Genomic DNA, 13,770 nt, shown 5'->3' with positions numbered 1-13,770 from the left:
ATCCCCCTCGCTGCACCCCCATCCCCCTTGCTGCACCCCCTACCCCTTTGTCACCAGCTCATGTTCTGCACATCCTGCAGTGGCCGGAGGAGGCCTGGAGGCCTGGCCCCTTAATAACTCTGGCAACAAAGTCAGGAGGTGGCCTCCCCAAAAGCTGTTTGTAGCAAACGGAATAGCTTCTGAGCAAACAGACCATCTCTGCAGGCTGTGGGCCACTGAGCCAGTCGCTGCGGGCGCTGTGTTTGTGGTTTCCTGGGTGTTTTTTTTTTCTCTGCAGTTTTAGTTTTAGTTTAGTTTCGCGAGAAGGAAAGGGGAAGTGCCTCCTGCCCACCCCGGGCTCCGGGTTTGGGCCGCAACCTCTCAGAAAGCACAGACGGGTGTGTCTTTCTGGGCAGCTTGCAGCCAGAGGGCTGCCTGCAGGGTCCTGCCCTCTCCCGCCCGGGCTCTCCCGGGATCTGCAGTAGCGGCCAGTGACGAGTGAGTGTGTGTTCGCCTTGATTGGCCTCATACTTCATCCACAGCGTGTATGTGAGCGTGGGGTGCGTGTGGTGTGTGCTGGAGGGCAGAAGAGGAGGGGCGAGACTGCTCTGGTCTGCGCCTGGAGGTCAGCCTCACTCAGCCAGCGGCTCTGCGGCCCCCTGACCCCTTTGGTGCGGAGCCCCAACATGAAGTCCCCCTGGAAAGTGCTTCTGGCGGCTCCTCTGCTCCTTCTCCTGCCTTTTCTCACCTCGGCCCCTGCGGCCCATGATGACGGGCCCGGCGCCAGGCCCTCCCGCGGGCACAGCTGTGTGGGTACGTACAGCGTTTGCATATTTGTATGTGGGCAGAGTATGTGGTCAATAACGTGGCTTGCATAGATTGTCACCTATTTAATGACATTCATTGTGAGATGCCGAGTGAGACACCAAGAACTTCCCCGACAGGCAAAAGCTTTGGGTCTGAGCGGGCCCGCTGCCGGCACCTGGCGTGGTGAGAAGCCTCCGTGCCATCGCGGTTGTGGGTAGAAAGCCCTCATCCACCGCGCTGGATCCTGGATGGGCATTGCCCCCTGGGCTGGCACCAGCAGGGCGGGAGCTCTGAGCGCCTTTCAGGATGGTAGGCAGCATCACAATTAGAAAGAAGGTGGACTTGAACTCAGACACACACACCTGAGTTTCCATGCCCCCCACCCGCCTTCCCATCCCTCACTGTCCGTGAGACCTTGTGCAAGTTGCTTCACGCTCCAGGACTCCGTGTTCTTACTGATGAGACACAGCCCCCGCCTCCCAGGGTCGCTGTGAGCATGGGGATCGCGCGTGTACAGGAGAGTGTTTGCACACCGAGGACTCGGGGGTCTCCGCTCCCTCCTGTCTCTCAGGGAGCCTAGGGTTGCTGGCCATAGCATGGCCACCTGGAAACATGGGCTTGGATTGAGCTATGGCTCCTTGTCTTGTATGAGAGTCTCTTATTTCCAAGGTGTTGCTTTGTTGTTCCGGGGGCACCTGTAGAGAAGTACAGGCGGGTAAGACCGCTGATGTTCGTACTGTCCCTGGAGCTTATAAAAGGTTGCAGGTTTTAACGGGCCAGTCCTGAGAGCCAAGAGACTCAGAACGCCTCGTGGCAAGGATTCAGTGAGCAACTCGGAAAAGAACCCCAAGTGCAAGCGTGATGGCCACATCTCACACACGGAGCATCTGGACACACTCCGACACTGACATTACTCCTGGAGACAGCACAGGGAGCATCTAAGTTAGTCCTGTTTCTGGAGAAACCAGGACCTGGGGTGGTTCTATATGAGCACACCTCTGTCTCCTTTTACATTAAAACCTCAGACCCGGTTCCCTGTGGGTCTGCTCTCCTCAGGCCTGGAAGCAGAGGTCTGTGTCCCCCTGGGGGCCATGTCTGGGCGATCATCCTCAACCACTATTGGGTTCTGTCAAATAATGATTTACCACCATTTCATTTCCTCACAACAAGACCCTACAGCGTGGCTAGTGGAAACACACTTGATGAAAGGCTCAAGTGAAATACGTTCTACCTCTGGGGCGGTTGCTAATTAATGATTAGGTTTAGGCAAGTTGTCAAGCAGACAGGAGCCAAGTGTTCCCTTCCCTGCCCCATTCCCAGGAGGCGCTGAGAGTTCGAGGAGGAGTTGAGGGGTCCCAGGAGGGGGTATCTGGTTGTCTGTTGCTGCACACAAATTAGAACCAGCCATCTTGCTGAGTCCTGATGTTGTGGGGCAGGGATTTCTTAGAGGCTGGCTGGTGATTCTTCTGCTCCGAGTAGGGTTGACCAAGGTCACTAAGCGGGGTTCACATGGAAGATGAGTGGGTCTGGGATGATCCAACAGCTTCACTCACATGCGTGGTGCATTGTGGGAGGGAGGCGGCTAGAAGGTTGATTCTGCTGGGAATGTCCATCAGAGCGTGTGTATTTGGCCTCCCCGGCAGGGCAGCCTCAGGGAAGTAGGACGTCCTACGTGGCAGCTTTGGGACCGCAGAGAGAGAGTCCAAAGCACAGGAACTAGGAGCTGCCAACCTGTCACGGATTGGCTCTGGGAACTGCCCCAGCCTCCCTTCCTCCACCTTCTATTGGTCAAAACAGCCAAAGGTCCCTCCCCTCCGACTCCCGGGGAGCTGACACAGACCCCTCCTTTTGATGGGGTGGGGGTTGTGTGTGTCAAGGAATTTGTGGCCATCTCTGCTAGCCACACCAGTTCACTTTTTCCGTAAAAATGCTCCATGGTTGCCTGGCTGCGGTGGCTCAGTGGTTGAGCATCGACCTATGAACTAGGAAGTCAGGGTTTGATTCCCAGTCAGGGCACATCTTGGGTTGTGGCTGGATCCCCAGTGGCGTGCAGGCAGGAGGCAGCTGATCCATGGTTCTCCCTCATCACTGACGTTTCTACCTCTCCCTCTCCCTTCTCTGAAATCAATAAAAATATATTTAAAAATATATATACTCTGTGGCCCAAGAGCTCGGAGAGTCTGTTCCTGCTTAGCTTAGATGATGATGTAACACCCATTTCCCCAGCAACTCACACGTCTGGCTAACCGCGGGGATGACTGTTCCCCTGTCATCACCACAGCCAGAGAGGCGGTACAGAGCAGCCTGCAGTGTGATCAGCGGTTCCCCGGCGCTGGCTGGGCTGAGCCAGCTGCTCTAGGTGGTCCAAATCGGTGTCTTACCGCTCAGAGTGGTTCCTCGGGGAACAGGACTCAGAAATTGGAGCTGAGGAGTTTACGGAGGAGTGCTGCTGGGGGAAACTCCTGGGGGGAGTGAAGGCAGCGGGCGGGCAAGGGAAGGCAGCTGTTCTGCAGCCATTCAAGATGCTCTGCCATTGTGGCTCAGGTGGTTGAGCATCGTCCCATGCACTGAGAGGTCACTGGTTTCATTCCCAGTGAGGACTCATTCTGAGTTGTGCGCTCCATCCCCAGTGAAGGGCATGCAGGAGGCAACCAACTGATGTTTCTCTCTCTCCCTCTCCTTTCTTCTCTTTCTAAAATCATTAAAAATATTTTTATTTTTTAAAAGGCCTCAGGCAATCCAATGCAAAGCTCTGAAATTAAAATGGCTTTTAAGAGTTATCCTGAAGTGGGTCCAGGCCTTGGAACCCCCACATTGAACCGTCCTGGGGTGTGAAGTGACCCTAGTGGGAGGGCTTCCTTTGCTGGAGGCAGTGCCTGGAGAGGGCTCCCAGTGGGAGCCCTTAGCACCCACACTCCCTGCATGGATGCACCCCCATTGCTTGTCTGCTCATTGCTGAGGGACATTCCTGTTGTTCCCTCTTCCTGGCTCTGATGAATGATTCTGCCGTGAGCATTCCTGTGCAGGGCTGAGTGTGGGTATGTTTTATCCTTGTGGGTACCGGTATATACTGCATACCCAGGTATGGAATTTCTGGGCCAAAGTGTAACTCCACATCAACATTGTGAGCAACTTCCAGACTATTTTCCAGAGCAGTTAATAGCCATCTAACTTATAATTATCCATCTTTTTATTACAGAATCCCAGGGGCATGGATGGTGTGGTACTTGTTTCGATTTGCATTTCTTAAAATGTTGGCCATTTGCATAGCTTCTCTGAAAAAATGTTTATTCAAGTCCGTTGCCCATTTTGAGGTTTTGAGGGATTTCGTTTTTTATCTTACTGTTGAATTATAAAAGTTCCTTGCATAATCTTGAGGTATTCATGGAAGTGCAAAGGTTTTAAAATTGAAGTCCAATTTATCCATTTTTTTCTTTTGTGTCTTGTGTGTCCTATCTAAATCCAACATTTAAAAAACACAAAAAAACCATTGCCTCTGTTATCTTGCTATTGTCTTATGCCATTCACTTGTTTTCCCAGACATTGGGGCACTGGACAAGGTTGGGTAGCGAGGGTATAACTCCTAGGATCACAAGTAGAACAGACATGAGCAAGGCAGAAAAACATGGAGCGGGAACTGTTGGGGATGGAGATACTCCAAAAGGAGCCGCACAGATGTTACTGAAGGATCGAGCCAACCTCCCCATCGTAAACAGCCCAGCTCCCTCCCACAGGGAGCCTTTCCAGTGGGACCCACACAGTACCCTGAGGCCATGACCTTGAACATCACCCAGGTCAGAACCAAGCCCCAGGGGGCCCTTTTTCAGTTTCCCATAGTGTGTCTGTGCTGAACTAGACATCCCACTTGGTCACTAAGCCAACATGGTTCTACGGGGCCCCTCTCTGCCACTTATCAGATGTGATAGAATTAATAATGAGCCATGTTTAATTTTTGCAAAACATCATTTTCTTTACATGGATGATTTAGAGGCAAAGTAATCCTTATGTGGGGAAGTCATTGACATTTAAATTAATTCATCAAGGATGTTTTTAGCACTGTTTATTTGGTGCTCAAGAAGTTTTTTAAAAGGTTAGAGAAAAACGTAGTTTTTCTTCTCATTCGTGTTTACTTAAATATATAACATGTCTTCAGACCCTGTTAAAACCCCCTCTTCCCATCCCGCCACCCCACATAAAATGGTCAGAGATAACTTTATAGTTTGAGTGATAAAAAAAAAAAAAAGGCGGTCCAATGGTTTCCAGCCAATGTGAATGGTAAAATGACAGTGTGATTGGCAAAAGTAAGAGTTAGAAACAGTCAGAAACGGTTGAAAATTTATGATCACAACTTATATATATACAGAAATTTCAATTTCTCTCCTCTGTAACTGAACACTTGTTCATAAGCCACCCCTCCCCCTGAAAGAGAAAACATTTCATCACCTCGCCACTTACGTGAAGCGCTGACTTGGCCATTGAGGTTTATAGGAAGGGCATTTTTCATAACTTAATGAACTAATTCTGTAGATCCAGCATTTGACAGAGATGCATACGAAGTGTGCATTAAGATAAAAGATTTTACTTAAAACATTGTAGAGGCAAAAGTGCACTGAAAAGAGCAATGGTTCAGCTTCCCAATTTTTTCTGAGTCTGTTGGGTTTTAACAAGGGAATAGACATGATTAAAAGATAAGAATTAGCAAAACATTTCTTATATTTCCCAGAAACGGAGAGAGTGACTAGGTAACAAATGTTCTTGCAAGTCAGGTGGTTTCTTGTTCTTGGCTTTCAACACACTGAAGGGGACTTAATAGAGTTGTCAAGTGACAGATGATTTGGGATAATTTTCTATGATAGATCACGCTACGATTTTGGCATTTAATGGAGAAGGAGTTAATGCGTTGAGTGACATTACTGTATCAAAAGTCCTTTCATTCCCATTTACTTCGTTAAGCAAATGTGTTTTCTTGGCACTTACTTTTTAAATGGAAAATAGCGACAGACATGATTCTGAACCTTGTCATTTTATATGGATAAGTCATATTTTTCAACAGATATAGGTACTAATTAAAAAGGCCTCTCTTATTAAGAGATGCAATTTCAATGAAAATTTACTTTTATGTCCGGCCTGATGTGGTTCAGTGGTCGACATATGAACCAGGAGGTCGTAGTTTGATTCCCAGTCAGGGCACAGGCCCAGGTTACTGGCTTGATCCCTAGTAGGAGGTATGCAGGAGGGAGCCAATCAATGATTCTCTCATCATTGATGTTTCTGTCTCTCCCTCTACCTTCCTCTCTGAAATTATTAAAAAAACCATATTTTTTAAAATTTACCTTTATTATTTAGGAATTGTTTATCAAATTGGCAATATATATTGTGTAGATAAGTGAATTTTATTAATAAAGGAAACTATATCCCGAAGAATTTTTAATACTTAGATGTTATATTAACAGGAAATTAATCTTTACTAAAATTTTATACCTGATTTTAATGTTAAGAAGTATAATAGTGTGGCCAATAAAATACTTTCAACCATTAAAGTATATTCCATTGGGATAAAATTTGATAATTGAAGAAAAATACAAAGGAGTAGACTTTTCATTGAAATATGAATTCAAAGAGAGGAATTATCAAGATACATTTCTCAATGTGAAAGAACGTGGATAAGAATACATATAAATCACTATCATATTTAGATTTCTTTGGACATATATAGAAGATTGATATACTATAATATTTCTATTGTAATATCTACAGTCTGCCTGAAATTATACCTTTTGCAGCTATTTAAATTGATATATATTTAATCATACTTAAACATCCATTAATATGTGGAAGAGGTACATCATTTTTTCAAGGGGGGTTCAGAGCAAAATGTCTGAAGGCCATTGATCTGCACGCTGGACTCTACAGCATGGAGCCTTGGCCAGCTCTTCTCTCTCACCCACAGGTCTCTTCCTGAAGGCTTTTCCTGCCTTTTTCTGTCAAGTGAGGTCCTCCCGTTCCTTCTGGCTCAGCTTCGCCAGGAGACGGTCACTGCTTCCCAGAGCAGAGTTCAGGTCCTTCCTCCTCTGTGGTCCCAAAGCTCTAACAGGTCCCTGTACCCCAGCACCTACAGGCTGCAATGACCAGATGGTTCTTCTGGTCATCAGTCTTTCCTCCTGGTCTGTAACTTCTCTTACTCACCTTGGTCTCCTCTGAGCACGTAGTAGGTGCTCATAAGTAGGTGTTGAATGCATAACAGGATGGAATGGCTCCTGGTGTCTTCACTCTTGTTTCTTTATCATGAATGCTTTATGTATTTCTAAACCAGCCAAGCCAACCATCCTGTACCTCTCAGCACAGCCTTCATGGTCTCTCCCTGCCCTGGCTTGGGCCCTGCTCTCCTTCGAATGCCCTCAGCCCTGTTCTCACCAGCACTCATCTGATATAGTGCCATTAGCATTGCCAGTGTTCTTGGGATAGTTAGCACTTTGGAACCCAGTGAGCGTTTTCTGATAAAAACGATATTTCAGGGGGATTGTGAAAGGCCACAGATGTAGTGAAAACTCTAAATACCTGCAGTTAAAAAAACAACATAGAAAAGCTAAAACATTGTTGATATTACAGTTTTTTTCAAAGATAAGTTTATGAGCTATTTTTTTATTTTAAATGTATTTTATTGATTTTTCCACAGAGAGGAAGGGAGAGGGACAAAGAGCTAGAAACATCGATGAGAGAGAAACATCGACCAGCTGCCTCCTGCACACCCTCTACTGGCACCAGGTTCATTACTTTGAAGTGGGCACCAACGCCCCCTGCCTACAAAGCCTGCTCCAGTTTCCCAATCTGCTTTCTCCTTTCCGTTATATTAGCCATTTATGTGTTCTTCCAAGAAATGTCCTCTATCGGCTCTACTTACGAAGGATTATACCACCTCTTCATCACTCCCTCTGTTACTTCACCCTGCTCCTTCTCTTCAGAGCACCCCAAATTATTTATAATTGTGTTTGCTTACTTATGATCCCTTTTCCCTCAAATAACATAAGAGGGCAGGAGCCATACCTGTGTGTTCTCAGCCTGAGCTCACCGCCCAGCACAGCGCCTGAATCTGGAAGGGACTCAGCCAATACCCACTCTGTTCCAGCCCCGCTCCTGCACACCTAACCGTGTGGAGCAGTGGTTCCTCCGCCTCGGTGGGGTTTGAATGAGATGCTAATGCATGCCATACACTTTGAAGGCTGAAAGGACACTCATGGTGGAATGAGTCACTCTGCTCCTCCTCGGGTGAAGGAGGAAGTGCAGTCTCAGGGAGCCAGGCTCACAACTGCCAGGTGTTTTCAAGGCTTTTTGGTGGAGTGTGGCTTCAGACCAACGGGCGTCCGGCAGGCCGCTCTCTGCAGCTGGCTGCCTTGCCAGCAGCGCAGATCCGAGTGGAACCAGCGCTCCAAGAGCTCCGTGCCCGTCTAAGGATGCTGCGGCCAGCCTGCAGCCTCCGCGCTGTGCCCAGGAGCAGGCCTCTGTGCGGGTGTTTCTGTTCGGCCCCGGCACTGCCTCTCCTGGCTCCATTAGACTCATTATTTCCCACGCCAGGTGAGAGGAGCCTTTGTCCTGCAATGGCAGATGGTGACCGGAGAGAATGCACAGCGCCCACCCGCTGTCCTCGCTGCCTTAATGAACAGCCGCTGCGACAAATTGGAGTTAGCAGAGCCAGACCTGTATTGGCAGCCGGAGAGCAGTCTGTAATGGAGCCATCGCTCTGCCCGTGCGTCTCTCCCCAGGAAAGCATTCTTCACTTGTCAGGGCAGTGCAGCCTCTTGTTAGAAGCGAGAGCAGGGCCAGTGTCTCCGTTCCTGCCACTGAGGGACCGGGGACGTGCCTCACTGTAGACCCTGAATGAGCAATCGCTGGGGAGAGGAGTGGGCCCACGGGAAATGGGCAGAACTCACGTCAGAGCCGGGCCCCACCTGGGCGCTCACGGATTTTAGCCCCATCGCCTGCTTTCCCCAGGGCGCCCTTGGTCAGCACGTGAGAGATGATGGTGCCAAGACCCACTGGTCTTCAGAGACACTGACTTCTTCCCTGGGCTCCTTTTTATTGATCTAATGACTTCCAATGTCAGCCTGCAGCCATAAGGAGTCAGGAAAGTCTAGGAACCCGTGGGGGGCCCTGGCCGTGTGGCTCCGTGGTTAAGTGTGGTCCAGCACCAAGAAGTCACGGTTGGATTCCTGGTTGGGGCACATGCCCAGGCTGCAGGCTCAATCCCCAGTAGAGGGTATGTGCGTGCAAGAGGCAGCCAATTGATGTTTCTCTTCCTCTCCATTCTCTCTAAAAACAGTATATATATTTATTTAAATGAACCCTGGGTGGGATTCTGCTGAGTACAAGAAAAGCCCACGTCTTTAAGTACGAAGTTCCGTTGATCCTGAGCAGTGCAGCCCATTAGGGGATGGGGAAGGGGGTGGTGTGGTGTGCAGGGTTTGTGGTCACTGGGACCCCCGATTATGGAGCCTCCGGAGAAAAATTCCAACAAGAGTCCCTGTCGGTCCCGTTCACCCCATACTCCTGCTCGCTGACCTCACCAAGTCTACCCCCTGTGAGGCATTGTTCCTTTAGGACCCGGAGAGAAAGGACACGTGCCACTAACTGTGGAAAGTGTGGAGAAAGAAGCCACACTCTTCCGGCCCCCAGCCTCGTTCCTTTCCTGGGATGCCTTCCTCCCCCCTCCTCTGCTTAGATTTTCTGGAAGTCCCTTCTCTGGCGCCCCGCTTGCAGCTCCTTGACAAGATGCCTTCTGAGGCAGTGACTGTGCAGGATCTCCACCCGCCCCCACCTCCTGCTTCTTCGGTCCTGACTCAGGAAGGGGCACTGGCCGTTTCACACCAGGTGAGCAGGGAGCCACATCCTGTGATGAGACCAGAACAAAGATAAACAACGCGCCGCCTCTGGGAGGTGCCTGAGTCAGAGCAGCAGCAGGTGCACCGTGAGCCCTCCCCCATGGAGACCCCCAGCAACCGCCAAGGGCAATGTCACTCGGGTAGCTTCCTCCCGTTAGCTCACATCAGGTCAGCAAACACCTCCAGTCCCCCTGCTGCAAACCAGGCCTCCGTCAGGCCCCCGAGTGAGAGGAAGACCCAGTCACCCTCCCGGAGGGTACGCTAACTCTCAGCTCTTACACACGGAGTCCCAGGCTAGTAACCCATTTACAGGCACTTCATCTGTGAGTGACGGAGCCAGGATTGGAATCCAAGTCTGCTTTTCTTATTTCAAAGCCTCCCCCTTTTTCAACTGTACCTCACTGCCAACTCTTATCACAATGCAACGTTATTATTTGTAATTGGTTCTCAACTGCTGATAAAATTCATTTAGTTCCAGCTAACTTAACAGGCAAGGCAGAGGCAAGTCAGGCTGTAAAAGTGTATTCTATGTGGTGAAAATATTATCATGTATTGAACATATTTTATGTATTTAAAATAAAAGTGAAATTGGCTTAATTCTGGGTGATTTGAGTGACGTTCATCTTTTTTATGCCGTTCCATATACTTTTTTAAATTTTCTAAAATGAGATTGCATTGCATCTATTTTAAAATTTATTTTTAAAATAAAAGAAAATATATATGAAAGTGCTTTCTCGACCATAAAATGCTAATAAGTATCAGCTACTAAATTCATTGCAAGGTGATAAAATTCTGGGTGCAGGGACCAGGTTAAAAGCACATCTACTGGACCTTGATAGTGGGCGTGGATAAAGGCCCTACCAGGAGTTGCTCTCCGAGGACTGAGGCCGTGGCTCTCAAGGTCAAACCAGCTAAGATCTGCTCCGCCCAGCTCTGCCCAGCTTACTGAGGGCACAGAGCAGTGGATGCCCGCGCCTCGTCTGCTGCTGCAGTGTCTTTGTTGGCAAGGCCTCCTCCTTCGGGTTTCCTTTCTCTCTGTGGAGCGCTGCCCCGTGGTGCTCTTCAGAATTTTCCTCCTTATAAACTTTCCAACCAAGTCTCCTGCTCCCCACAGTTATCACATTTAATCTTCACAGCATCCCCATGAGACATGTGTTAGGACTTACTTTGCAGAGAGGAAACCAAAGCTTAGACAGTCTGGATGGTAAGTCCAAGATTTAGGTGCAAGACTCAACCCTAGCACAACTTCCTATAGATGACACCTTCCTCCCATGTAATAATAAAAATTAAAAAATTAAATAAATAAAAGGAAAAAAGCATGATTCATGGACTCCCTCAAGGTCACGTAGATTACAAGTGGCAAAGCTGACTGACAACTAGCCTTTCTAACCCCAAACCCACCATCTTCTTACCACACATCACGTTTCACTACAAGTCACAGTGAATTCTGCCCTTGGTAGGTTGTTGAAGGTGAATGGCAAACAGGAGTTCTCTTCTTTGGAAAGAGCTGGTGTTCTTGAGGACACACACATTGCCCCTTTCTTCCCCGGACTCCCCAGCACAGCTCTGTGCGGCCTGCTGACATGGTCTTCTCTCCTACAGGCTGTGTGCTGGTGGTGTCTGTGATCGAACAGCTGGCTCAGGTCCACAACTCCACGGTCCAGGCCTCCATGGAGAGGCTGTGCAGCTACCTGCCAGGTAACTATGGAAACAGGCCTGCAGCTGAGGGCCCCCGCTTTTTTCTTACTTGTGGGTCATCATGGGCCTTCATTAATGAGTTTGCACCTTACACATGCCTGTGGAGGAGAAGCTGATTGTATTATTTCTGTCTATTGATATGGTGCTCATAGAAATGGGAACAAACACTCCAGGAAGTTTTATCCCCTGACATTCTTTTCCCATTGTGGCAGAATAATGGTGGTCAATCATGATAAAAATATTGAACAGTTTTCAATAATGTTTGTTCATTTGACCACATACACATACCTGGATGCATGCGCAGATCCAGCATGAAGCATTAGGCTGAAGGACAACTGATCTCAAAGCCCAAAGGGGAAGGTAACCTGGGAACATTCCATCCATTTGAACTGGATCTCAAGAAAATCCCTTGCGCATCCTGCAAAGGAAGGAGCTGATTGGTGGTTTAAACACATCACATATTTGTTTTTCAACCTCAGCAGAAAGAAAATATTCTTTTATCTCTTCAAGATACTGTTAGGTGAACAGTCATAATGTATAAATTTCCTTGACAGTCAAGATTTCATTTAATGTTAAGGAACTTATTCATCGGGGTGCCTACATTATTTTCGCTAAGTAAATAAGTAAAAGTAGTTGGACTAAAGGTGATTGTATCCTCGATTTATACAGCATTCGGCCAATCGCACCAAAGTGTTTTCAGAGAACTTCTTGCATGCAGTCACAATATGCGTTCACAAGCTAAACATTTAAAATTCAAAACTAAAGGCTGGGAGAGGATACCATACAAACACACATGTTTACCAGGTCCCAGATTGGCCATTGCTAAGATCTTGACATACATCAGGTCTTGCTTTTGTTTAATTAGGACAACTTTGAGACACCCTTGGGTCTCCCCAACCACCAGTTACATCCACCTACCTCTCTGGAGGAAGCGACACACATGAACTTAATGGGTCTTGTTCTTGTCAAGCCTTATACTTTCACTTTTATTTGTATAATCTAGATCCAATGAATAGTATTGTTCTATGGGTGATTTTTAAAAAAAAAATTTTCTTGGTAAACCAAATGTAGAAAATTACACAAAATAAATGTATACTTGCAAACATAGCTAAGGTCAAGAAGGAACAGATAGGTAGCCATTCTGGAATCCCCATCCACAAACCCCAAGCCATCATAAATCCCTTCTTCTTCCTAAAAAAATTGTGTCCTCAATTTTACTATAATCATTTCCTTGCATTGCTTTGTAGTGTTATCACCCAAGTGGGCATTGACCAGTTTTAAAATTTTTGATGTGTCTTTTAAGTCTATTTTATTCTACTAGCTTCCTTCTCATCCCTCCCTTTTCCTTATAATTTAGCTATGGAATATGCCTTGAAGAGTTTCCCATAGTCTGGATTTTGCTGATGCATCCCTACAGAATAATTGAATGCATTTCTTTGTGCTCCATATTTCCTGAAAATTGGCAGCTATGTCCAGAGACTAGATCAGACTCCAGTTTGATTTCTTTGGCAAGACTATACGTGTGGTGTTTTCTTTCATTGGAGGCCAGCAGAAGTGGTTTTCATTTTTCTCTTTTTGTGATGTTAGCAGCTGTTGATGCTCAATGACCAGACCTATTAGTTCACAGTGGGTTGCAAAATGGTGCTATTTTAATCTCTCATTTATATATGTCATTAAGTAACTGAAGTATATTAGAGACAGTTCCCTCCTCTTCAGAAATATTTTAAAGGCATTTTGCCCAGAGTCCCTAATGATACCATTCATACCAGGGAAGGAGGATAAATACTTAATTATTTTGTTTTATTTGCCAGTTTTCAAACAATTCGCTGCCTTTCTAGTATCATCCCAAAGTAGTCAATTGACTTTCTTTAAAATGTCATAAACTCATGAATTTATACATATCTGATGAGTTTGAGTCTATTTCATTTATTATCCAACTTTGACCAATGGGACCCTCTTCTCGTTGGCTCCTGAGGCCTTTGACGTGGGCCTACGTCACCTCACTAACTGGTATGACAGGTGTTCTCCTGTACATTGCCAGCCCCAGGCTTGACATTAGTCATTTCCCTTAGAAGCCCTGGTTTTTTCAGGTGGAAAATAATATTTTAAGACCACAATCTGGTGCCTAGAAATGCTCATTACTACTGAGCTAATCATTCTTCTCTTTGGTAGACAATGATAGAAATATACAGAGGTAAAATTCGTAATTTAAAAATAATATTTCTATTGCATTCATACTGACACCTGGAATTCAAATTCAGGACTACAGAACATTTTTCTTAATCTGTACTCTACATAGCTATAATCTGCTTCTTCCCACACTCTGAGTCCTAATTCTCAAGGTCAAAGGGATAGATAGAATTAAAATAGCCCATAATTATTCATTTACCTATCCCTCATTGCACATAGG

General features: G+C 46.8%; 1 protein-coding gene across 2 annotated transcripts in view; it reads left to right on the top strand.

Moving 5' to 3' along the window:
• The first annotated feature begins 413 nt into the window (after positions 1-413).
• Positions 414-13,770, top strand: part of AOAH (acyloxyacyl hydrolase) — a 73,795-nt gene continuing 60,438 nt past the window's right edge. For both annotated transcript variants that reach the window (XM_036453833.2, XM_036453832.2), the window contains exons 1-2: positions 414-792; positions 11,265-11,360. In XM_036453833.2, the coding sequence (XP_036309726.1) occupies positions 666-792; positions 11,265-11,360 (223 nt within the window). In that variant the 5' untranslated portion in view covers positions 414-665. The remainder of the gene's footprint in view (positions 793-11,264; positions 11,361-13,770) is intronic.

This window comes from Pipistrellus kuhlii, unplaced genomic scaffold, assembly GCF_014108245.1.
Source record: "Pipistrellus kuhlii isolate mPipKuh1 unplaced genomic scaffold, mPipKuh1.p scaffold_m20_p_26, whole genome shotgun sequence".
Taxonomy (NCBI): Eukaryota; Metazoa; Chordata; class Mammalia; order Chiroptera; family Vespertilionidae; genus Pipistrellus; species Pipistrellus kuhlii.
This window is presented reverse-complemented; position numbering and strand designations above follow the sequence as displayed.